The following is a 27,169-nucleotide window of genomic DNA, read 5'->3' on the forward strand; positions in this document are numbered from 1 at the left end:
AGATGGCAATCTTCTTGTATCCACACATGGCAGTCAGAGTGTCTGTCTCTTCCTTTCTTATGCAGAAGACTCCAGGGTTTCTGTCTCTTCTTACAAAAGCTTAAATCACATCATGCAGCCTCTACCCTCATGGCCTCATCTAACCCTAATTACCTCCCAAAGGCCCCACCTCCAAATACCATCACATTGGGGGTTAGAGCTTCAGCATATGAATTTGGGGAAGACACAAACATCAGTCCATACTTGCCCCCAAAACAGCACCTGTTCAGAAAGGTATACTGATAGCAACTGCCCGCTGTCATGATATGGCTCCTCATCACCACTAGTTTGGGCCTCATGAAATTACTCAGTAGGACAGAGCCTGGGCATGGCAGGCAACGATACAAGACAAGACAGATGAAGACCTGGAGATGCAATAGGGCCAGTCTGAATTTCCATTGGCCTGTGGAGACTTCAGGGTAGTCTGACAGATGTGAGGGAATAGCCCATCCAACAGGGAAGGAGGGCAGCTGCTGACAGACGATCTGCAGGTGGACCAGGAAGATTTATGTGCAAGGCTGTCTGGGCTCCAGGGTCACATACCCTGATCCTGTGAGAGGTGGGGCCCCTGTGCTGAGCTGGGAGGAGCACAATGGAAAAAACAGAAGGCAAGTGCTGACATGCCAGAGAACAGGGGGAGGCTAAGCCCTGGAAAACAGTTGAGACCAGCAGCTTAGCTTCTTTCTTCATGCAAAATGAACGTTTGCTTTAAAGGTTATAATGGGGTTGGTGTGGATAACAGTTTGTGTTGGGTATTTCAGGAGAGTCACTGCAATACACACCCAAGCCTCCCAAAAGCCAAGGTTATCAACTCAAGGGCTCAATGGACTCTTGCCCTGTTTTTCACCCCACTCTACCCTTAACAACCAGATCATAACAAAAGAAACAAAGGGAAAGGCAGGCTTCAACCCACTTCTTCTCACTTCACTCTGTAACAGGAGCCCCTGACCCCAGATTCTTTTACATCTGAAATAAGCCCAGGCCTTGAAAGTTTACCATCTATTCCTTCATAAGGAAAAAGAAGTTCAACCTATTGTTCACCTTAGAAAAAAATTGAGAAGCTGAGAATTGGGAGGAGGAGAGAGCAGGAGCCACAGAATAATCTCTAACATTTTACGTCACAACTTTTTGTGTAGAATATTAATCACGAGGGAAAGGGGAAAAATACTATGGGTTCGTGACCTTGGGAATTCTCTGGTGGCCTGTGAAAGACACACTCAACTGTGGAAAAGAAAAGCAAACCCAGTCACTTCCTACGTAAAACTCTTACTTGGAGAACAAATATCTGTGCATAACTTATAAACACTAAGTGTAACATAGATGCATTTCAAATAAAAGGGAGGCCACTAGAGAATGGGGATGGATAGGTCAGAAAGGCTCTGGGAACCTGAAATTTCACAGAGCCCAGACTCTCTTCTCCAGACCCAATGCAAATAATATCTTGTCACAAACCAACCTTGTGACCTGTGCCAGACCCTGGCACAAGATGTAGAAACTCAGAAAAATGTGTGCTGCATAAATGAAGGATGAAACCTGACCTAGCCTCCCGTTAGAGGATAACTGACTACAGCATTTTAGGGTTCTTCAAGGGCCCCTTTGAGAGAATATTGATCAAACACTTGCCAGCAAGCATCAATTAGCTCAGCAATGGAGTGGAAAGATGGCACTGGCAAGGAAACAAGTATCTGTTACCACTAAGCACTTCCTTACCCCCATACTGGCCAAGTACTTACTGAATCCAAGTCCTGGGATGACAATCTTGAGATACAATGACCTTCTCTAAAACTTTTAAACATCTAGATGTTTCTATTCCCCCTTTAAAAATAATATTAACTTAGCTTGCCTTTCGAACGAAATATAGCCTTGTGCCATTTTAAGATTTCATTGATACTATGAGCTCAACTATAGTAATTGCAACGTCTCTCCCTCCTAGTGCCTCATTTAAAAAGATGATTGTAAGACAGAGCCTCATTTGCAGTGGAGTTCTATATTTAGAGTAATAAATTTGTACAGAGTAAATTCCCTTTAAAACTAAGGAAAGAAAAATAGCACAAAAGGAAGCATCTTATGAATGTTTGATTTCTTCAATTGTTAAAGACTGGCCTTGAGTATCCATATTACCTGAGTCTTGAGTATGATGTGGCATTAGGAGGCAGGAGCACTTTCTCTCTTGGTCCTACCTTTGAACAATGAAGCCAGTTGTAATGAGATAATATCACTCAATAGAGAAAAGGCCTTTCTAGGCTTCAGTTTCAAGATGCTGTAGCAGTGGCAAAGCAACTCCTGAGATTTTGGGGTCTTTACAATGCAGGCATATAGCTGTAAATGCTGATCCAGAGGTACAAGTTTTTTTTTAATATCATTAGGAAAAAATTTTTCAAGCCAACAATAACAGCACCCTCATCCCCGCCCCTCCCACAACTTAGATGAGGTGCAAATGTTGGGTGCTGCTGGAAACTACGCTGCCTGCTATTAAGACTTGCTAGAAACAACAACAAAAAGAAATGTTTCCCGTATGGGTTTCCAACCAGAGGAATGAGGATATTTGCCTGAACCACAACAATTTTATTATATCCTTCTCTGAACTATTCTGTGTGTTCCCTTGCCAAGCTGCATCTAATATCACTCTCTAAGTCACAGTTGGATTTAGGAAGGTCTTCTCATCCCCTATCCAATGACAAGGTGAACTGCAAACAGAAGAACTGGAGAATGCCTGCTTTCTATTGGCTGTTTGGTTGCAGGATTCACAGCTAAAACCTTCCTTTACAGGTTGGTGCCATGATAGGCCTGACATGTGTGTCAGCGGATGTGACAGTGATACTTCCTGATGACTCTGCAGCATGTAAAAGGACTAAACTAACAGCTGCTTAAGTAACACCCAGCGTGAATGCCCATGAACAGCTATTTCAACACGATCCCTACCTGCCCAGAGTCTTTTAATATTAAAATAAAACTATAACCCTTGGCAGGTTTCCAGTTTTAACATGCCACGTTATTTCATGGGTCCAGATTTTCAAAGCATTTACCCATTTCAGGGGTTCCTGATATAAGCAGCAATTAATTCCTTCACATCATTATCAAAATATTTCCTATTGCACCATGGGATATGTTAGGGACGGGTGGTCCCTGTTCTTGAGTTGTTCACCAGGTTTTATAATATGTTCTCGGATGAGTTTCTGTTTTACTCATTCTGCCAGTACAGATAATTTGAGGTTATTTTATTTTTCAGTGGGAGCAGCAGTTTTAGGTGGAGGATAGAGTCAGGTAGGGCTGGGGTAGGGAGAGGGCTGGAGAAGTCTTGGCTGCTCCCTTATCAGCGTTTCCAAATACTATTCAACCTTGAGGTATTGGAAATGCATGTAAAATGGGCTTACTTGTTTCCATTTTTAGTGGAATGTTCATTTCTCATGATACATACTTCCTGGCCTTTAAAATGAGGACTTGGACTCAATCTATTCCCTTCTAGTTAAATGAAGTTTGACTATTTGAGTAAAAAGCCCAGATCCGTGTTTTTTTCAAGGGTCTGCTTCACTGAAAGAAGGCATCTGCACACACATGGATTGCAGAGCTATGTGAAAAGCTGACTTTTATAAAACTAAACTAATGGCTGCTTACATAACATCCAGTGTGTTACCTTCAGCTGGAACACAGAGAGAGGCACACCAGAGTGGGAGCTTACATGCCTCTTCTTGCCCTGCCGTAAGGCACTCCCTGCTCCTCTCCAGCTGGGCCTGCCTGCAACACCCACTCTCCCTAAAGAAGCAAGTACCAGCCCCTTCATTTGTTTCCTTAGAGTGGGAACACAAACTATGAGAATCAAGGGAATGAGGAAATGTACTACTGTGGTTTTGCCCAAACAACACTACCACTAAAAAACACCTGTAACCAGAATTTCCAAGACTTAAATGTGTGTGGTGGTGGCAGTGATGGCGAGAGGTTTAAATATTGTATTTCCTATAGATGGTATAGGTATATATTTTTACATCTGTATATTTGTATGTTTTTATAAATGTACTTTTATATTTGTATTTCTATTTTTACAAATATAAAAATACTGTGCATAAGGCTGGGCACGGTGGCTCACGCCCGTAATCTCAGCACTTTGGGAGGCCAAGGCGAGCAGATCAGCTAAGATTGGGAGTTCGAGACCAGCATGACCAACATGGAGAGATCCTATCTCTACTAAAAATAAAAAATTAGTTGGGTGTGGTGGCACATGCCTGTAATCTCAACTATTCGGGAGGCTGAGGCAGGCAAATCATTTGAATACGGATGCAGAGGTTGTGGTGAGACGAAATCATACCATTGCACTCCAGCTTGGGCAAGAAGAGTGAAACTCCATCTCAAAAAAAAAAAAAAATACTGGACATAATAAGAGTAAATATGTACCTGGAGTAATTAGTAACTGTAAATAATAGATATATACTGCTTTTGTGTGTACATGGTTAATACACTACATAAAACATGTGCATACACAGGATGTGTGCATGAGTATATGTAAGCAGGATTATCTCAGCTTACCTCAACACCAGGCACCACTTATACTGACTAATGTACTATACAGACCCCTGAAGTCAGTGGATCTATATTTAGTACAGAAATTTAAGCTTTCATGCATGCAATCACATATATTTTAACTTGCATATATATATATATATATATATATATATATATATATATATATATATTTATATATATGAATACAGAACAGAGGTTATATGTACGTTTTCCTTAAAATAGAAACAAGATGGCTCCAAATCCCAAATGACGGGGGGAGATGGGCAGCTGTCAGGTGGCTTCCTCTCTCTGTGCCCACCTTATTCTTTCCTAGCTGAACAGTACTCCAAGCATCCTGACTATTGTCCAGGCTTCATATAGGAAGAAAGATCTGGGAGTTCTGAGAGGTATCTAAGGGTTGCTATATCCTCCAGGGAAACTGTACTAACAGAAGCTTACCAACTACAGTGCTACACTAAGAATGCCAAGTTGTTATCAGCTTCTTGTGTGTGACAGAAAGGAAGCTCACGATGTTATGCTTTCATCCCACAAACTGGTCCAACAGCTGCAGTTTTCCACTCACTCAATTAGCTAAAAGTCCTTATTCAGGAGGTACTTACTTTAAAACAAAATGAAACAAAACCCCAACAGACCAACAGAAATTCCATGAGGATACATGTTATAACCAACTGTCTTAAGGTTATGTTAATAATGGGATAATGATGAATTGGGAAGAAAGACGAAAGAGTCATCAAGGACTTCACTTATTTTTATGTCTTGTTTATGTTCCTGCAGGATGATCCATTAGTAATATAATGCGCTTCCTCCTAAGGCTCCAGTTATATCCTTGTGATTTATGAGAGCTAAAAGCTCATCACTAACAGCACAGAAGGCACCCTCCACCATTGTTTTACCCCTGACAACTGAGCATTTAAACTCGATCTTTTCCTCATTTAGCAGCTAAGTTTTCATTATAGTACTTACATTATTTAGACATATTATTTATCTTATATCAGCTGATGTAAGACTCAAGAGAAAATAAACCACCTTCATTTTAAAAATTGAAAACACACAGATAAACTTGCAGCAGAAAAAGTATGAAAAACAACACAGCGTATGTTTTTAGAACATGGTTAAGAACACGGGTTTTAGAGTTAGACCACTTTGGCTAAAAATCCCAATCCTATCACCTAATTCAACCATGATTCTAGGAAATTACTTAATGTCTCTGAGTCTCAGTTTCCTCAAAATGAGGAGAAGAACTGTATTTGTATCAGAGGGTTGTGGCACAAATTTAATGAGATAACTTACGTGAAGCAATGTTTGTTAAATGAATACAAACTATCATGTTGAATAAATAAAATCTTTTCCAAAATGCAACATGATTTACATGTGTACTAATTCTTGCACCTGTTTGGCATTTGTTAGGATTCTAGGGACACATACATAATTTGAACAGAAATGAAGGTAATGCCACACTAGATGAGATCCACAATCCATCAGGGCATCACCCTCAAGAGATTAGCAAGAAATATCAAATGCATGAACAAATGCTCCTGCAATTTAACAATGTCCTTGGGATAAGGTCTTTGTTTCTCTTCGTACAATGCCAAGTATCGAATAAGTACTCAACAAATGTGTGCTGACTTCATCACCTGCCTACCACTTACTAGAGGTATGCTCAGAATCTCTCCTTCAAAGAGATCATAATCTAGTTTATCCATTCATTCCCCAGTATCTACAAAGCACTACAGTGTGAATTATTCTGTCATGGTTCCTATACTCAGGAGTTTAACTTCCACAAGAAACTCTAATACATATATGTGAACATATTATCTTTTAGCTCTAATAATATTTTTTTCTTGCCTCTTCCAAACTTTAAAGAGCATCACAATTACAATATTGTTGCTTGTTTTTTTTTTTTTTTTTTTTTTTTTTTTGAGACAGAGTCTCACTCTGTCACCCAGGCTGGAGTGCAGTGGCGTGATCTGGGCTCACTGCAAGTTCCACCTCCCGGGTTCACGCCATTCTCCTGCCTCAGCCTCCCAAGTAGCTGGGACTACAGGCGCTCGCCACCACACCCAGCCAATTTTTTGTTTTCTATTTTTTTAGTAGAGACGAGGTTTCACCATGTTAGACAGGATGGTCTCGATCTCCTGACCTTGTGATCCGTCCACCTCGGCCTCCCAAAGGGCTGGGATTACAGGCGTGAGGCACCGCGCCCAGCCTTGCATGTTTTAAAAAGAAATTCAAATTCAGCTTTGCATAATTTTTGCTGTAGTATAATTGTTTGTAAATCTTTCCTTTAAAAAAAAAAAAGCGATAGACCATTTAAAAAAAAAAAAAAAGCCTCATTCCAAACAAATAAGATGAATTGCTGGGGGAAAAGGAAAGACCATTTAAAAAAAAAAAAAGCCTCATACTAGCCTTCAATATACAAAACAAATAAGATGAATTGCTAGGGGAAGGAGTGAGGAGGACAGAGCCTAGCCCCTTCCATTCTGTGGTAAGACAGGCAGCACCTTCCCCATACCTTGGGGGAAAAAAATTGAAAACATATAGTGGAGTACTGAATCTAAGTACACTTGAATTTCAAGTCAGTTCTCTAACCCCCTGCTTGGGTGACCCTGGAAAGGGAATTTCTTTGTGTATAATTTTTCTTGTCAGTAAATCTGGAAGAGTTGTTTTTGAGGATTATTAATTCATGCAGCCAATTTTTGCTGAGCACCTACTACTACATGGACATAGTTTTAACAGTGCTGGGGGCACATCAAGAAATGAAACAGACAAAAATCCATGCCCTCATGGAGCTTCTATTCTATTAGGGAAAGATACATAATGAAAAACACAAATACATACCTATGTCCTACATGATAAACTGTAAGGAGATAAAACAGAGAAGGGGGTAAGACGTAAAGAGGGATGCAATTAATAAAATTTATAAATGAGTGGTCAAGGAAGCCCTCCGTGAGAGGTATCATTTCAGCCAAGAATAAAAGGATGTAAGGGAACCAGCCAAGTGGTTATGTGAGAAAAGATTTAATCACAGTGCTTAATCAATCATATGTTCAATAAATAATGCTGATTATTATCACGACCAGTACAATATAAACAAAGAAAACACTAAACTTGGATTAAACATCCTGTCACTGCCACATTCATTTCTGAGGCATTGAACCATTTATACTTATTACCTCTCCGAAATAGTTTACTCCCATGGAAAATTGGATAATAATACCTGCTCTTCTGATGTCATTAAGAGGATAAAATGAGAAAATATGTGTAGAAGCACAAAGAAAATCGATAAAGAAACATAAATATTAGAACAATCACGTCTCCTCTAAGGCTCTTTCAGAAATGACAGACCACCAGCCTCTTTTATTCAAAAGGAATACAATGATTTGATAAGAGGCTCAGGAAGAGGGTTTCTAAAATGATAAAAATTAGCTTATTTTCTGTAGAGTCAGACCAACAACAGTGAGAGCTAAGACAGACATATTGATTTCCAATCAAGGAAACATAAACACTAAACCAGGTAAACTTGCCAGAGCTCTAGCTGGACATAACAGCCCCCTGTTTACTCTGGTCCTTGCTTGATTCATTGTAAATTTCCCATCTGGGAGGCATCAATACCTCTCAACCTTTCTTTTGCCTTCCTACAGATTTAGTGCCTTCCATTCACTCATTCAATAAACATTTAACAAGCACAATCAACACAGAGCCAAGTGTGGATCTGAGTAAGAGGGTGAACTAAACCAGGACCCAACCTGAACAAATTCCCTGGGTACAGATGAGGGAAAAGCTGGGGACAAAGAAAGAACAGCATTCATTCACCCCACCTTCCAGATTCCTGCAGCCTGGACAAGTCTGAGCCTTTAAAATACTTCGGTAGGTAAAATTGTAAACAAAATGAGAGCCCTCAGGCTACTACCATACTAGATTACACTTGGCAAGGCAACCCCAAACAAATCCAGATCTTGGAAATATGAATATTGAAGTGCCAGAGTATCTCCAATCCTTATTCAACAAATATGTATTAAATGCCTGCCTAGTGCTCAACTCTTCTGCACCTGCTCTTCCTTGTCTAACCATTGTCCCTTTTCTTCCTGTGGCTTAGTACACAATTCAAGAATGCACTCAAACTTTCCTACAGTGGAAAGTGTTTGGGAGTAGAAATACAAAAGTAATACAAATGCAAAGCTAATATAATGTCCAGTGTCTCACTTCTCAATTAGTTTTGCTTCTATTAAAAGCTTCTACTAGCTCCTTCCAGGGCCTTTCTGTGAACATTCTCTCTTGAAAATTCCCCTTTTAAAGTTTACAGATTTACAGATGTTTCCTTCTAGGCCTTACCCAAGAGGATTAAATAACAAATTAAGAATAGCAATCTTCTCTGCAGCACACCGCAGGGGAGAGAAAATGGCATCCCTCTACCCTTCTAGGTTCCTTGGCTGGGTTACAAATTAAACTGACATAAGACAGGAGAAAGACTTATGTAAATATTTAATTACATAAGTATGCACAGGAGTCTTACAAAATAGGAGCCTCAAAGAAGGGTCAGATGATTGATGCTGATACAGCATCCCAAGTTACAGAAAGGCATCAGGGCTTGGGGCTTCTGGAGAAGGGGGTGGCAACACAAGTTATGGGAGGGTGAGGGGAAAAAATGCATGGGGAATAAAGGTTGTCTTGTTATACAGATAAAAAGTCGGTAATAAAAGTTGTTTCTGAGCAGCCCTCAGAAGAGGTGATAATCTGGGCATAGGGTCAACCTCTAGTCTCCCCTCCTGTGATCCAAGTTAATCTTCCCTGGTTGATAAAATTCTCAGGAAGGGTATTCATGACAATTGAGTTCCTTTCGGAGGATCTGTCTTTAGACAGATAAGAGGAGCTCAGAGAAAAGGCTCTCTATGCAAGGGGTGCTCAGAGAAAGCCTCTGTTTGCACCTGCTGTTCCCCAAGTGCCCTCAGTTCAAAGTAATATTTTGGGGTGACATTTCATGAACTCTTTTGGTATCCTTATATTGACATTATATCACCCTTCTGTAATCTGGAAGCAGAACACAAAATACTGAATGCCTACCACAGAGCAGGCAACCACATAATCTTTTAAACAACCTTGTATCTACATTTTATAGATAAAACTGATGTAGACACTGAAAGGCTAAATACCTGTTAAAAATCAAACAGTAAATGACAGAGTCTTGCTTGGACCTTGAGTTTTCCATCTCAAAAGATGAGGCTCTTTAATTCTGTATCCCATGCTACCCTTACTGGGGCTGTCCAAAAAAGGCTAGAGAAAAGTTTCCTAACCCCTTTGGCCTTCTCTCCCTGGTATCTGAGGATACCAGCTCTAAAATTCTAAAACATCACCTTAGTTAGGACTGATGATCCACATCGGGGCACATGAAGTGCTGTCTCTTTAAGGTTCACCCTCAATTCAAAATTTCTTTAAAGAAAGAGTTATTCTGTGTTTGTAGGCCACATGTAAGTTTTTCTGCTACCGGCCATCTTTATTCTCTTATGAATAAAAGGACAGAATTTTGTGCAAGGTCTACATCTGGAAGTATATCTTGCTTTCAGGTGAATTCTAGTTCATTGCTTTGACCTTCTCCAAATTCTTTGTGTCTACAGCCTTGAGTGTATACTTGAGTAAAATAATTATTTGGAGTATTAATACCTGCTAAGTATCATTTTCTTATAAAACCAAACTGCTTCTCCTTTACAATGTCCCAGCAGATATTTGGAGAAATGAAACATCAAATTTTAAACCCTTCCTGTAAAATTCTCATTATCAAATAACAACTCAGAAAAATACTCCAAAAAACTGTCTGTCAGAATATATTTTAAATACCGGAGTACCAGGGTCGGGGGAGGGTGGGCAGAAAAATTATTAAATCCTTGAACTGCGTGTGTGCAAGGCAAACTCTATCTAAAGATAAACTGAGCTGAGATTTGAGCAGTTGTCTAAAAACTAGATTAGCAGTTTGATGCCAGTCAAGTTAATTGCCTGCTAAAACAAACAAACACTCCTCACAAGAATATAACAGAATCCAGATTTTTCCACAATACCAGGATACAACCAAAAATTTTTGACATATGAAGAAAAAAGAAGTGTGACCAATTCTCAAGAAAAAAGACAGTCAACAAAGATAAACCTCAAACCATTTTTAGATGTTATAATGAGCAGACAAAATTTTAAAGCAGCTATTATAACTATGCTCAAGAATGCAAAGATAATATACTTGAATAAAATGAGAAATTTCACTAGAGAAATAGAATTACTAAAAAGAAACAAATGGGGCCGGGCACAGTGGCTCACTCCTGTAATCCCAGCACTTTGGGAGGCTGAGGCAGGCAGATCACAATGTCAGGAGACCATCTTGGTCAACATGGTGAAACCCCATTTCTATTAAAATACAAAAAAAAATTAGCCTGGCCTGGTGGCACGTGCCTGTAATCCAAGCTACTTGGGAGGCCGAGGCAGGGGAATTGCTTGAATCTGAGAAGTGGAGGTTGCAGTGAGCTGAGATCACGCCACTGTACTCCAGCCTGGTGACAGAGCAAGACTCGATCTCAAAAAAAAAAAAAAAAAAAAGGAAATTCTGCAGCATAAGAAGAATAAACCATCTTTATCTTTATTCAAGAGAAAAAAAATTTAAAAAGAAAAGAAAAAAAGCATTGTCTCAGGGATTTGTAGTAAAATATCAAAGATCTAGCATACCTGTAATTAGAGACATAGAAAGAGAGCAAATAATGAGATAGAAAATATATTTGGAAAAATAATGGTCCTAAAGTCCCCAAATTTGATGAAAGACACAAATTTACAGACTCAAAAAACTCAACAAACACCAAGCAGAGTAAATATTTAAACCATTACGTCTAGGGAGGCGTAATCATAGTCAAATTGCTGAAAACCAGGAAACAGAGAAAAACCTCGAGAGCAGCCAGAATAATTAAATGAATAAACAAATAATATTGCATATAGGGTAACAAAAACTTTCACTGATTTGTCACCAGAAATTACGGAGTCCAGCAGACAGTGGAACATTTTTAAGGTGTTCAAAAAACAAACTATCAATTCAGAATTCTATCTAAAACAAAATATCTTTTAAGAAAAAAGGCAAAATAGAAACTTTTTTTTTTTTTTTGAGACAGTGTCTTGCTCTGTTCCCCAGACTGGAGTGCAGGGGCATCATCACAGCTCACTGCAGCCTCAACCTCCTTGGCTCAACCAATCCTCCCACCTCAGCCTCCTGAGTAGCTGGGACTACAGGCAAGTGCCACCATCTCTAGCTAATTAAAAAAAAAAAAAGATCGTAGACATAGGTGTCTCCCTATGTCACCTGGGCTGGTCTTGAACTCCTGGGTTCAAGTGATCCTCCCACCTCAGCTTCTCAAAGTGCTGGGATTATGGGTGTGAGCCACTGCATGTAGCCAAGAAACATTTCCTGTGTACACGAAACAATAAATAACTAAGAGAATTTTTCACTAGGGTATCTTCACTACAAGAAATATTAAAGGAACTTCAGATTCAATATCAGCTGTTATCTTTACAAAGAAACAAAGAGCATAAGAAATAGTAATTATGTGAGAATATACAATATTTTTTCTTTTATTTTCATTAAATATGGCAATTTAGAGCAAAAACTATAACATTTTCTTGTGCAGTTTGTAATATATGCAGATATAATAGATATAACTAGCATAAAGGATAGTGTTAGGGAAATGAACCTATAAGTTGCAAGTGTTTTAGATTTTGTGTGAAGCTGATAGAATATTAATAGATAAAATTCAAAAGTGGGTTGCGAAGGAGAAGCCAACAAAAGAAAAAAATAAATATTAACTTATTAAACATTTCCCCTAAATATTCCTAATAAAAAAATCAGAAATTTTCAGAATAGATTAAAAAAAAAAACAAGTCTCAACTATATGCTATTTATAATTGAAAGTAAATGCTTCTGAAAAGACACACCATATAAACAGTAAGTATATAAAGGATGCAGTTGCTATATCAATATTGAGTAAAATAGACTTTAAGGACAGAATAATATTACCAGAGAATAACATTTCATAATGTTTTAATTCACAACTCATCAGGAAGACATAATCTTAAATGTGTATATAAAAACATATCAGGCAGAAATGAACAGAATTAAACGGAAAAAATACTATTTCACCATTACAGCTGAAGATTTTAACACCCCTTTCAACAAATGATAGAAAATAAAAATCAAACAAAATAAAAATCAGCCCAAAATAAATGATTTGAACAACATTATCAACCACCTTAATACATAAAGAACACCTAAAAACTGCAGAACACATGTTCTTTACAAGTTCACTTGGTATATCCACCAAGACTGATCATACGTAGAGTCATAAAACCCAGGTCTCAATTAATTAAAAAGGATTGAAATCAAACAGAGTATGTTCTCTGACCATAATGGAATTACATTAGAAATCAATAACAATAAGATATCTAAAGACCCCAATGTTTTGAAAATTGAACAAAATACTTAAAAATCCATGGGTCAAAATTTAAAAATCACAAGAGATATTGGAAAATATTTAAAACGGAAAGATGATAGAAATATATCATGTCAAACTTTGAGGTATATAAAGTATACTAAGAGAAATGTTTATAGCTTTAAATGCATCTATTTGAAAAAAAGAAAAGTATAAAAATCAGTGATCTAATGTTCCAACCTAGAACACTAGAAAAAGAACAAAACCTAAAGTACAAGGAAGGAAGCAATGAAAACATAAATTTGTGAAATAGAAAACAAGAAAAAATTAAGGAAACCAAATTCATTTTTTGAAAAAATGAGTCATCACTAATATTTTACCATTCATTCTATCTCTGATTTTGTCTGTCTAGCTAAAAGTTGACCATTTTATTGATCTTTTCAAAGAACTAGCCAGCATTTGGTTTTATTGACCTGGCTCTATTGCTCTTCTTCTGACTGATAGATATTAAAAAGATACAGAATATTACAAACACTTTTATGCCAACTAATTTGACAGCTTAGATGATAATAGCAAATTTCTTTTTTAAAAAATCAACTTACCAAAATTGACACAATATGAAACAGAAGATCTAAAAAAAACAAGGAAACAAAAACAAAATAAGAAACCCTATCTATATCTATTAAAGAAACTGGATGCTCAAAAACTTGCTCGCAGAGAAAATATCAGGTCCAGATGGTGCTCTGTTGAATTCTATCAAACATTGCAGGAAGAAATGACACCTTTCCTTCAGAAAGTTAAGGAGGAAGAAATACTTCTAAACTTTTTTTTTTTTTTTTAAATTTTAGATTTGGGTGTACATGTGAAGGTTTGTTCATAGAGAAACACATGTCATGGGGGTTTGTTGTACATACTATTATATTACTCAAGTATTAAGCTCAGTACCCAGTAGTTATCCTTTCTGCTCCTCTCCCTCCTCCTACCCTCCCCTGTCAAGCAAACCCCAGTGTCTGTTGTTTCCTTCTTTGTGTTTATGAGTTCTCATCATTTAGCTCCCACTTGCTTATAAGTGAGAACATGCACTATTTGGTTTGCTGTTCCTGTGTTAGTCTGCTAAGGGTAATAGCCTTCAGCTCCATCCATGTTTCTGCAAAAGACATGATCTTGTTTTATGGTTGCATAATATTCCATGGTGTATATATACCACAGTTTCTTTATCCAGTTTATCATTGGTGGGCATTTAGGTAGATTCCAAGTCTTTGCTATCATGAACAGTGTGGCAATGAATATTTGCACACCTGTGTCTTTATGGTAGAATGCTTATATTCCTCTGGGTATATACTCAATAATGGGATTGCTGGATCAAATGATAGTTCCACTTTTAGCTCTTTGAGGAATCACCATACTGCTTTCCACAATGGTTGAACTAATTTACACTCCCACCAACAGTGTATGGGTGTTCCCTTTTCTTTGCAACCTGCCAGCATCTGTTAATTTTTGACTTTTTTGATAATAGCCATTCTGACTGGTGTGAGATGGTATCTCATTGTGGTTTTGATTTGCATTTCTCTAATGATCAGTAATATTGAGCTTTTCTTCATATGCTTTTTGGGCACATGTATGTCTTCTTTTGAGAAGAGTCTGTTCATGTCCTTTGCCCACTTTTTAATGGGGTTGTTTTTCTCTTGTACATTTGTTTAAGTTCCTTATAGATGCTGGATGTTACACCTTTGTCAGATGTATAGTTTGCAAAAATTTTCTCCCATTCTGTAGGTTGCCTATTTACTCTGTTGATAGCTTCTTTGGCTGTGCAGAGGCTCTTACCTTCAATTAGATCCCATTTGTCAATTTTTGCTTTTGTTGAAATTGCTCTTGGTGTCTTTGTTGTGAAATCTTTGCCTGTTCCAATGTCCAGGATGGTTATTGCCTAGCTTGTCTGCCAGAATTTTCATAGCCAAACTAGTTTTATCAGGTCAGTACCTAAATCCAAAAAGTGATAAGTGACATGGGAAAAAAGGAAATATGGAACAAGGAAAAGGAAAATCAGGAGCATGGAAGCAGTGTGGGCTGCAGTTTTGAAAATGGTGCTCATCTCACTGAGAAGGTGACATGGGAGAACAGACTTGAAGGAGGTGAAGGCCCATGGGGATCTTTGTCTGAACAGCACCTTGTGCAAAGGAATGTGCCTGGAAAGGCAAGGAGGCAAGCGTGCTATTCCAAAGACCCAAGTTAAGAAGATTTATCAAGGAATATGAAAAGGATCAACCGTTCAACACTAATGTTAGTTATGTAAATGAGGAATTAGCAAAGTAGCGGTCTTTGGTGATCTTAAAGAGAGCAGTTTTGTGGGACAGGTAGGACTAAAGTAGGCTTAAGAGAAAATGGCAGAGGGCCAGGCGCGGAGACTCACACCTGTAATCCCAGCACTTTGGGAGGCCGAGGTGGGTGGATCACGAGGTCAGGAGCTCGAGACAAGCCTGGCCAACATGGTGAAACCCTGTCTCTACTAAAAACACAAAAATTAGCTGGGCGTGGAGGCACATGCCTGTAATCCCAGCTACTCGGGAGGTTGAGGCAGAATTGCTTGAACCTGGGAGGTGGAGGTTGCAGTGAGCCGAGATCGCCACATTGCGCTCCAGGCTGGGTGACAGGGAGAGGCTGTTAAAATTTAAAAAAAAAGAAAAAGAAAATGGCAGAACTGGATCTAATGAGTGTGGACACCTCTTTTGATGGGCTGTGACTCAAAGGGAAACAAAGAAATTAGACAGCAGTTGGAGAGGAAAGTCGGGTCAAGAAAAGGGTCTTTTGTTTAATATAGGTGAAATGTGTTTACATGGTGATGGATACGATCCAAAAGAGATCAAAAACCACAGAAGAGCAGGGAGAACTGCTAAAGGAATGCCCTTGACCAGACGTCAGGTGCGTCTCCTCTATAAGGAGTTCTCTCAGTTCTCTCTGACCCATTTCAAAGGAATTCTGAAATCCTCTAAAACCATCACTGCCATCAATTCAATAGTTTCTGAAACACTCTGAAAATGTTTGCCATTTCATTGAGTAAATTATTAATATAAATAATTACTAGAGCATTTGAGAAAAAGTTAGAGTGAACTCTTGAAACAAGTCCAAGGTGGCTCTGATCCATTTAATGATCCAATCAAGCACCCCAAGAACCTCCTTCTCCTTTTGCTTCTTCTTTGTGTTTTACGGACCATATTTGGCTACCTTCTGAGGCACTTGCTTAAAAATTTATTTTTCTTGATTCAGATTCAACTTTGTATTATACCTTACGCAAACACACAATTTCTTTTCTTTTTTTGAAACGGAGTCTCGCTCTGTCGCCCAGGCTGGAGTGCAGTGGCATGATCTCCGCTCACTGCAAGCTCCTCCTCCCGGGTTCACGCCATTCTCCTGCCTCAGCCTCCTGAGTAGCTGGGACTACAGGTGCCCACCACTACGCCCAGCTACTTTTTTGTACTTTTAGTAGAGACAGGGTTTCACCGTGTTAGCCAGGATGGTCTCGAATCTCCTGACCTTGTGATCCGCCCACTTCGGCCTCCCAAAGTGCTGGGATTACAGGCATGAGCCACCGCGCCCGGCCAATTTCTTAAAGTATTCAAAAATGAAGTCTATGAGAGGTGTTCCACACAAGAACGTGTGCGTGGAATTTTAATTTTTCCAAGGCTGTTGCCATAGTTTCTTTGGCAGCAAAACTACATACAGTGAACTAATTAAGGATTTAAAATACATTGTTAGACAATTTAGACCCACAATCTCTGAAGGTTAGTTTAAAAGAAATAATGAGTAAAAGCAAGGAAAAATGTATACCCAAGAGTAAAAATATCACAAAATGTTTTTTATTGGTGTTAATTTCTTTGCTCCCCTAACCAGAAGATATTAACAACATGTTAGATTTCCTGCCAAGTTAGATAGTAGGCACAAGAAAGATCCAACACTCAACAAGATTTGATTAGTAAAGAGAGAGGGCAAGAACCCATGGGGATCTAATTTTCATTAACCCAAAGGAGAAACAATGGATAGAAAATGCAAGCCAGAATTCTAGATAGTACAAAATATACAAAACCAAGCATAAAGAAACGGTTCCCTTTCACCTAAAGGTTGTGAGCCAAAAGCACACAGGTCAATAATCCACTTTGAATAACTAACCTATTTTTAGTTTATCAAACAAATCCTATAAGTGGTTACAATTATTATTATAACTATTAAGAAGTGGGGAAACTGGTGAATCGCTGTTAGGAAGACTGAGTCCTCAAACCAGGTGAAAGCAGGAAATCTAGGAGGTAAGCCCATGTCACACCCTGCTTTCTTCCTGAGAATGTGGGCATAATCTGGAGACCCTGAGCTTCTACTTTGATGACAGCACAGAGCACCAGATACAGGAGATAAACCTCAGGGTTTGGCCAAGATGGGAAACCAAGGAATCTAAATGCGCGGGTGGTACCCAACCACATTTCAAAATTCGTTATAAAACTAGTCACTAAGGTAATGTGGTACTGGCACAAGGACAGATAGATAGACTAATGGAACCAAATCAAATTCACACATATCCAAAAACGCAACTGACAGAAAACACACTGAAAACAAATGAAGAAAGTGCAGATTGTTTGACAGAGATAGAGTATTTGAAAACACATATGGGGGAAGAAAAGGAAATTGGATACCTACTTCGCATCCAATACCAAAATCAATTCCAGGTGGATAAAATACTTAAATGAGGCCAGGCGGGGTGACTCACGCCTGTAATCCCAGGACTTTGGGAGACCAAGGCGGACAGATCACCTGAAGTCAGGAGTTCGAGACCAGCCGAGTCAACATGGTGAAACCCCAATTCTACTAAAACTACAAAAATTAGCCGGGCTTGGTGGTGGGCTCCTGTAGTCCTGGCTACTCGGGAGGCTAAGGGCAGAAGAATCCCTTGAATCCAGGAGGTGGAGGCTGCAGTGAGCTGAGATCATGCCACTGCACTGCAGCCTGGGTGATAGAGCAAGACTCCATCTCAAAAAAAAAAAAAAAAAAAAAAAAAGGACTTAGGTGAGAGAGGCAGAAGTTTTAGAAGGCAGTATAGAATATCTTTATGTCTAAAGACCAATTTTTTAAAAACCTGAGTTAAAATTAAAACGTTAATTCTTTAAAAGATAAAATGAGGCCAGGTGCAGTGGCTCATGCCTGTAATCACAGTACTTTGGGGAGACCAAGGATGGTGGATTACTTAAGCTCAGGAGTTCAAGACCAGCCTGGGCAACATGGAGAAACCCTCTCTCCACAAAAAACACAAAAATTAGCTGGGCATGATGGTGCCTGCCTGTGGTCCCAGCTGTTTGGGAGGCTGAAGTGGGAGGAATGCTTGAGCCCCAAAGGTGGAGGCTGCAGTGACCCATGACTGCACCAAGCACTCAAACTGGGATGACAGAGCGAAACCCCATCTCAAAACCAAACAAAACCAAACAAAACATAAAAACGATAAAATGAGATGAAAAGACAAGGCAAAAACTGAAATCTGCACAGCAATCTAATATGGTAACTACCAGCCACATGCAGCTATTTTATCTAAAATTTAATTATCAGTAGCTCTAGACACATTTCAGGTACTCAGTAGTCATACGTGGCTGGTAGCTACTCTACTTGCCCTAATATGGAACATCATCATCTCAGAAAGTTCTCTTTGGACAGCACTGATCTAGAACATATACAGCATTTTTAAACTTCTAAAATAAACAACTAAAAAACTGGACAAGGAGCGTTAATAGATATTTGACAGAACAAAAACACAAAAATTTACTATAAACATGCAAAAAGGTGTTTCAACCTCATTTGTAATCAGAGTGAGGCAAATGCAACTCACCTGATACCCTTTCAGACAGCCCACATTTGGCAAAGGATTAAAAATCATACAGTATCAGATATTAAAGGAGATGCAGATAAGCAAGTGACCCATGACAGCCACTGTGGAAGCAGTCTGTTGAACACTGACACCCAGCACTTCTACTCCAGAGAACTGATTCTCCACAGGAGCTGAATAGTGCCCCCTTGCCCCACTATTTAGGGCATTTGTGTGTGGAGACACATATACAACACATAGTTCTGCCATCATTAAGTTGGCAGGAGGCCAGGGATAATGAAATACCTGCAATTAAAGGAACTATTCCTTCTGCACTATGTACAGAGGTATGAACAAAAATCAAAACATTAGAACAAAATTTAAAAAATTAGCCAGATTTAGTGGAGTATGTGTAGTCCCAACTACTTGGGAAGCTGAGGCAGGAGGATTGCTTGAGCTCAGGAGTTTGAGGCTGCAATGAGCAATGATCGGGCCACTGCATTCCAGCCTGGGCAACAGAGCAAGAACCTGTCTCTTAAAAAACAAAACAACAACAAAATTAGAAACAGCCCAAACAACGTCAGCTATAAAATGGATACATAAATTGCATATAATGGAATACCATAGAAATGGAAATAAATGACCCTTAATTACAGATGTCAACATGGGTGCTTCTAACAAATATGAAGCTGAGTGAAACTAGCAAGATATGTGAATATAAACATATGCTTAAAATTTATATAAAGAACAAAAAATAGCCAACTCAAAATTAATTTGGGGATAAATACATATAAAACAAATCAAAACAAAAAAATGCAAGGGAATTGCTAACAAAAAATTAGGATAAGGCTACCTCTGAGAGGGAGGGAGGAAGGTACTCTCTTTGGAAGGTCATACAACGGCCTTCTAAGTTTGGTAATGCATCATTTCTTCAGCTGGGTAGTAAGTTAAGATGTTAATTTTAATATATTTCTTTATATGTATTTTACACATGTCTCCATATATTTGATACATTTCACAATTGTTTTAAAAGCCAGCTTAATTACCTACTAGCTGGGATCCGTGGCTTTTCTGAACATTGCTAATAATAATACTGCCACCTACCTCATGGAGTTGTTCTGAAGTTCAAAGGAGATAGAAGTGTGAGTGACTGTGATGGCGGATATTTTACAGAATAGGAAACATATGAGGTAAACATGTCCCTAAAGATTTCATTCTGGGTACTGTCCAGGATCACAGAATCCAGAGTGTCTAAACAGTTATTAAAGTCAAGAAGATACTGAGGTGTCTGTGTTCTCATTGTAGAATGAGAACTCCCATGTTCAATTCAAGCCATGGGAGAACCATCATAATGAAGTGATAGCAAACTTTTCAATAAATGTGTAAATATGAGCTTTTATTGTTATATTGTTGTAATAATGACCATAGTACTGAAAGGATCTAGAAATCATGTCACAGAAGAAGAAATTATTTAAGACCTGTTTATACTAAAATTTAGGCTAAGCGATAATAACAGTGACACAACTGTCCTCATTTTGGGGATAAACAACAGACACAGATCTATTTGTTAAGGGTTCTTTCAGAGGGTGGACCGGAGAGACTGCAGGAATTTAAAAGTCAGTACACTTCTGGTTCAATATAAAAAAGAACTTCTTGACAATCAGTCAGAGGACACACAGAATAGACTGTATGGTAATTCCCTTGCACTTGAATTATTCGGATAAAGACAGAGTTTAGCAGAGACCCCTGTATCTGATGAAAACAAGTATTTTAAAAATAAACTATGTTAAATTAAAAATACAGACAATAGGCTGGGCACAGTGGCCCATGCCTGTAATCCCAGCACTTTGGAAGGCCATGACAGGAGGATTGCTTGAGCTGAGGAGTTTGAGACCAGTCTGGGCAACATGGCAAGACCTCATCTTTACTAAAAACAACAAAAACGAAAAATCAGCCAGGCATGTGGGCATGTGCCTGTAGTCCGAGGTACTTGAGAGGCTGAGATGGGAAGATCGATTGATCGCCTGGAAGATTAAGGATGCAGTGAGCTATGATCATACCACTGCACTCCAGCATGGGCGACAGAGCAAGACCCTGTCTCAAAAAAAAAAAATAAATAAAATAAAATAAAATAAAAATAATAAAACTTTCTGTCATATTTATTTCAAAAGTTAGCTGTCCTGCTTAATATCCATCAACTACAAATAACTTAGTTTACCTCTTGGAGCCCCAGTTTCCTCATCTGTAATAAGATATCTTTCCTTCAAGGTTATTTGGTAAAAATCAATGTGATACATATGGAAGTTGCCTAGCACTGATGTTCCATAAGTGCTCAATCAGCAGCTATAATTTCTAAAATTACTATTAAAGGCTTCTAAACTTGTTTCTAGCTAGATAAATAAAAAATGACATCAGTACAAGGGGGGAAAAAAAACTTTCACATTTGAAAACAGCCTAAGAACTTGTATCTGTTACTTGAAGGAAAGTGGCAAAACTGATATCCCTGGATCAGTTTCTTTAAAATGTTATCAAATGGCCTCTGGTCTCCCAGAAAGTTTCCTTGAACATGCTTTGTTCAAAAATCTTCGCCATAAAAAATCTCTTAAATTTCACAACCACAAAGAACTTTCTAGTTTGCTGAAATAAAAATAAGACAGGAATTATGAAGATAAGTCTTAGCACGGCAAACTACATCATATTTACTACAATAAATAAATACTCAGGCCATCAGCTTTTAAAAATATCTAAAGCTAAGAAAAAGAATACACATATACATGACTATTTATATCTTCTATATTTAACCTGCAGAAACCCAATCTTTAAAAAGTCAATGTCTATAAACAGGAAATGCTGCACTTCAAGATTAAACCACAGTAATTTATTATAAGTAAATAAGCATCCTACAAACAACTTCACTATAAGGACACTTGCAAATCTTTTCTTCTTATATAGTACTTTTTAAGTTCAGATCAAGTCAAGCTGTTCTCCACGAACATAATAATGGTGGAATCTCAGAGAGTTTAAAATCGTATGCAGTTTACTATAGTTATCTTTCTATTTTGTGGAAGCACTCTGCTACACTCTGGTTTTTAGCTGGGTTCTGTTTTTTACTTGAGTTTCAAAACTAGCTTCAAATTACTAGTTGATGGTGTTGATGGTCACATACTGTAACGAAGTTGGTGGATTCGCTGAAATTAAAACCAACTCCTATTTACCACCCTTCTTTTCAAGCACAGATCAATTATTTACGATCAGGTTCACCAACACTATGTTTTAGGAGGCAGTCCATCTGAAGCCAGCTATAAATAAAGTAAATAGAATCTGACCTCAAAACTCCTTGACTCCACAGAGAACTGAAAGAAGACGGGAGGGGAGAAGCAAAGGAAGAAACAAAAAAAAAAAAAAAAAAAAAAAAGAGGAAAGAAAAAGAATGGAATAAAAGAAGCCAACATCCAATGAGCTGCTTCTATGCCAGAATTACAATTTTACTTCATTCTTCGTCCATTTGTCATCATTTAATTATCACAACCCCATAAGGCAATATTATGTTCCTCTTATTTAAGATTGAGAAACTGCAGCTCAAAAAGACTAAATTGCTTACTGGGGCCACAAAGTAAGGAGGAAAACCAGAATTTGACGTGGGGTCTGTCTGATTCCAAAGCCTGGGCACTTATTTTCTACATCAGAAAAAATATTTTCAATGTTTTTTGATGCGAGTTGTTTAGGAATTTTTGAAGCAAAAAGGAATGAAATAGTTCCAAATTATATAGCACAGATAGCAGAAAACCATGCACATAAGTTTTTAACCGCCTCTAAGAATCCAAAGTGTAAGGCTGTCACCATTATGCATGAGATGCACGTGAAATTATAGAGAAAGAACAGGAAACCTCAAGTGGAGATTGCCTGTAAAGAGTGATAAAGCCACATCAAAAAGCAAGACAAAGACCGGGAGTGTCAAGTACTCATAGCCTCTTACCTGCTGTACTTCACTTTCTCCATTTGAGATCTTCTCAGTGTAAACAAAGGAGTTGAATATCCGCTGCAATGAAAAGAAAATGAACATGAGATTTCTAAATAAGTCATTTTCTATATGAGTGTGTATGTGAATAATTTGTTTACAACAAATAGAATCTAGTAGAAAAAAATTTTTTAATTAAAATGCAGTAATTTTACAGACAGAAACCCAAGTATCAGCCAAAGTCAATCACACTTATGTAAGCAATACCCAGGCACCTCTGTAGTGAAATAAACCAGGTGTTACACTGTATTTTTCATTTTCAAAAATACATTTAATTATAGATTTCCGGAGTCCATGCCATTTTATCCAACTGGTATAATCTTGACAAAGTGGTGTTTCTCATTTAAATCCTGTACTCCCTGAATGCTGTAATTGTTCACAGACTCTAACATCTAATGCAATAAAGCTCTTTGAAAGGGATTCTTTCCATATTCTCTCATGTCCCTGTTCAGTCCCTACCCAATATTATCTATCACCTTCGTTACTCAAGCACCCCCTCGGGAGAGTAACATAATAGGGCTTGCCAAATATGTGTGGACTTAAGAGAAGATCCAGTTCTTACATGCCAGGAAATATGACAGCTGTGCCAAGACATTAGGCCAAACTACAGCACACAAGCACACACATTCTTCCCCTGGTCCCTGCCTAGCTGGTACCTACTCCTCCATATATTGCCTCTATTTAAAATGTCTCTGCAGACTTATGACTTTACCAAACTGTACTGTTACTTTGTAATCACAAGAGATTAACATAACAAACTAAAGAATGAGAATCCAAGTTATGTATCTGTTAGAGGAGAAAAAAAAAAAAAAAAAAAAGAGCAGCAGCCTCATCGTTTATCTTCAAGCTTTAAAGATACCACTGAACTGTCCAGATGAGTAAGGAGTCCGACCTGGAGATGTCAGCCAAAATTTCCTTCTTCCTTTCCATCCTGCTGCCAGGGTTTGTCAGCATCTGGGACAGCTTCCCAGACGGCCTAACACACCTGCATGGTTGTGGTACAGAAGACAAGTGAAGCCAAGTTCATCATGCAATATACATCTAAACAGACCAAATGAAGGAAGATCAAGCTGCTGGGGCTTAGAGGGAGGTTTTGGTCGGTGGGTGGAGTGCAGGGTGGAGGGAAGCAAACAAACTTGAGAAGGACTAGGATGAAATTACAGTCTGGAAAATTATAATTACAAATCATGGTGCCTCCCATCATTCTCCAATGTGCCACTCGTTCATTCAACAGGTGTTTATTGTCATTTTCTTTTCTGAAAATGACTGCCAGTAGGAAAGTTCATTACAGGTTTCTAGTAATGTTCATAATGATATTATCATTGGCTAGTATCTACTGAATACTTACCATGGCGTGGACACCATTCTAAGCTCATTACATTTATTTATTTAACTCTCATAAAACACCTTTGTGATAGGCACTATTATTATCTCTACATAGATGAGGAAACTGAAGCATATTTACGAAGTGCCTAGGGCAATTCAGATATTGTGCCTCATGTGTATATTTTATTTCATATTCATTTCAAAATTACTGTAGCTTTAAAGAGGAAAAACTAAGAGTCTGGAAGATTAAATAACATACCCCCAAATCACTTGGCAAGGCTGGAATCTGAACCCAGGCAATGTGACTTCAGATCTGGCACTCCTAACTCTATTGTCATATAAGAATTTGCTACCTGATTGCTTTACATACATTAAAAGATGCTGCGATCAGGAGCTAACACCTGAACATGATGCAGATCAACAATCCCTATATGTCATTTCAAAATTCAAAAGGCTCTGAAAATCAAAAGTTTTACATAACACCTTTGTTAGCAAAATAGGAAATAGCCTGAACTTATTTGGCAGTAAATCCTAACTTGAACTGATGTGTATGTACAGTCCTTATTAAACCACTTAGTGTGATATTCATACATTTTGATGCAGATCTCAACCAATGTATTTGATTATGCGGCTCTGCTCTAGATCTCACTACAGGTGTTTTACATTCGGGGGCATTAGGATTCTAAATCCTGGAATAGTCATTTTGGAAGAAGAACTAAGAACCTATAGACCTCCATTCTTACAACTGCACGTTCCCAGATCCTTGGGGGACACCTTAGTCGACTACATTATAATGCTCTTAGAGGCCTGGTCAATGTCAATACCACCCATGTCCCCCAGAATACATTCTCTATTCTCATACAATTTGATTTCCAAAAACTGTTAAGTAGTGCCAACAGTACATTTTTATTAAAAGTAACATAATTCATGTAGTGACTCCAGATCTTGATAAACATAGCCAATTTCTTATTTCCTTTCTGGCAGTGATATTCCAATTGATACAGTATCTGTTCTATCTTGGCAAACGCTTCCGCCAGAGTTGATTGATGAAGGAGGCATGAACTACTCCAGATCCACCCTGCTCAAGCCAGTACCCACAAAGGGCCAAATCAGATACTTCCTTCTCCTTTTTGTTAAAACAAAGGTGAATTCCTCAGTAGTAATAAAGAATATATGCCCGGAAGGGTTCGACAGGCTGTGTTTTATTCCCTATTTTATTCATTTATTATCTTAACAGGAGTGATTACTAATACTTTTATCTTAGTAGATCTTCTTATGACATAAGCATTTTTATATTCTTTATATCTAATAAATGTAGGTGGGCAAAAGAAAATTTTAAAAGCAAGAAAGATGTTTTAAATGTGAGCAGTGGTGATTCTATAGACTACCTATTTTGTATAACCCTGTATTGACCCCAGAAGTGAAAGGGGATGTGGTAGGTCACAGTTCGGGGCTATCACCAAAGCAAAACATTTTTTTGCCCCTTCTCCTTCCTCAAGTGGTTGGGGTGTGAGATGGAGAAGAGCTTTAAGAACTTCAGTGAGGGCCGGGCGCGGTGGCTCAAGCCTGTAATCCCAGCACTTTGGGAGGCCGAGACGGGCAGATCACAAGGTCAGGAGATCGAGACCATACTGGCTAACACGGTGAAACCCCGTCTCTACCAAAAAATACAAAAAACTAGCTGGGTGAGGTGGCGGGCGCCTGTAGTCCCAGCTGCTCAGAAGCTGAGGCAGGAGAATGGCATAAACCTGGGAGGCGGAGCTTGCAGCGAGCTGAGATCCGACCACTGCACTCCAGCCCGGAAAAAAAAAAAAAGAACTTTAGTGAGATGCCATTGGAAGCCAGTAGAACCTAGACAAGTAACTCAAGACTTAATCAATCAGCCACAAGTGGTGCTAGGTTAAAAGTTCAGGCTTAGGCTGGGCACGGTGGTTCATGCCTATAATCCCAACACTTTGGGAGGCCAAGGTGGCTGGATCACCTGAGGTCAGGAGTTCAAGACGAGACTGGCTAACATGGTGAAACCCCGTTTCTATTAAATATACAAAAAATTAGCCAGGCGTGGTGGCGCATGCCTGTAATCCCAGCTACTTGGGAGGCTGAGGCAGGAGAATCACTTGAACCTGGGAGGCGGAGGTTGCAGTGAGTCAAGATTGCACCATCGCACTCCAGCTTGGGCAACAAGAGCAAAACTCTGTCTCAAAAAAACAAACAAAACAACAACAAAAAAGTTCAGGCTTATGTGTGTGCACAAGATCTCAAACTACAGGGTGAATTTTCACTATGCTTTAGATCAATGGACAGTAATCGTCTTTCTTAAAATGCAGGGCCTGCTAAGCCCAGCTCTCAAAGGCTTAGTACTTTTATACTTTACAGTTTCACATAAATTATTGCATTTGATCTTCACAACAACTGCATGTGGCAGGCAGGGCAGGGGTCTGAAACCACATTTTACAGACTAAAAAACTACATTTCCAAAGGTAGAAAATACATCCGAGGTAAAAAGTTGAAGCATTGAGGCTTAAATCTAGGCCTTGAGTTAAAAACAGGCATTGTATTTAGCAAAGCTATTAAACAAATTCATTCATATTACCTTCTTCTTCTGCATAGCCTATCCTAATACCTGTATGTAAAAAAAAATGAGCATTTGGGGATTTTTTTTCTATCCATTTTATTTTAAGCAAGATATATTGTCCAGGGTAATTAAAGAATCCCAGACAAAGGTTTTGTTTTTATTACTTTCTATGGCTATGTAAAATTATAAAAGAAATAGAGTATGGGGCTTTTTGGAGCTTTTGATTTTAATTCAAGAGCCAGGAATTCAAAGTGATACACCTAGCGGTCATTTTTGTGACTTCAGGGTAAAGATTTTCCTGGTTAATAGAGGACTTGGAAAATGAAAATGCAAAGGAAAAGTTTTCCTAAAACATGAAAATGATCAGCCACTGGGCGTGGTAGTTCATGCCTGTAATCCCAGAATTATGG

General features: G+C 38.6%; 1 protein-coding gene across 2 annotated transcripts in view; it reads right to left on the reverse strand.

Moving 5' to 3' along the window:
• Positions 1-27,169, reverse strand: part of CACHD1 (cache domain containing 1) — a 228,110-nt gene that overhangs the window by 123,000 nt on the left and 77,941 nt on the right. For both annotated transcript variants that reach the window (XM_030913272.1, XM_030913273.1), the window contains one exon: positions 22,817-22,879. In XM_030913272.1, coding sequence (XP_030769132.1) covers positions 22,817-22,879 — 63 coding nt within the window. Of the gene's footprint in view, positions 1-22,816; positions 22,880-27,169 lie in introns of those variants that run through there.

The sequence above is a fragment of the Rhinopithecus roxellana genome, chromosome 12 (assembly GCF_007565055.1).
Source record: "Rhinopithecus roxellana isolate Shanxi Qingling chromosome 12, ASM756505v1, whole genome shotgun sequence".
In the NCBI taxonomy this organism is placed as follows: Eukaryota; Metazoa; Chordata; class Mammalia; order Primates; family Cercopithecidae; genus Rhinopithecus; species Rhinopithecus roxellana.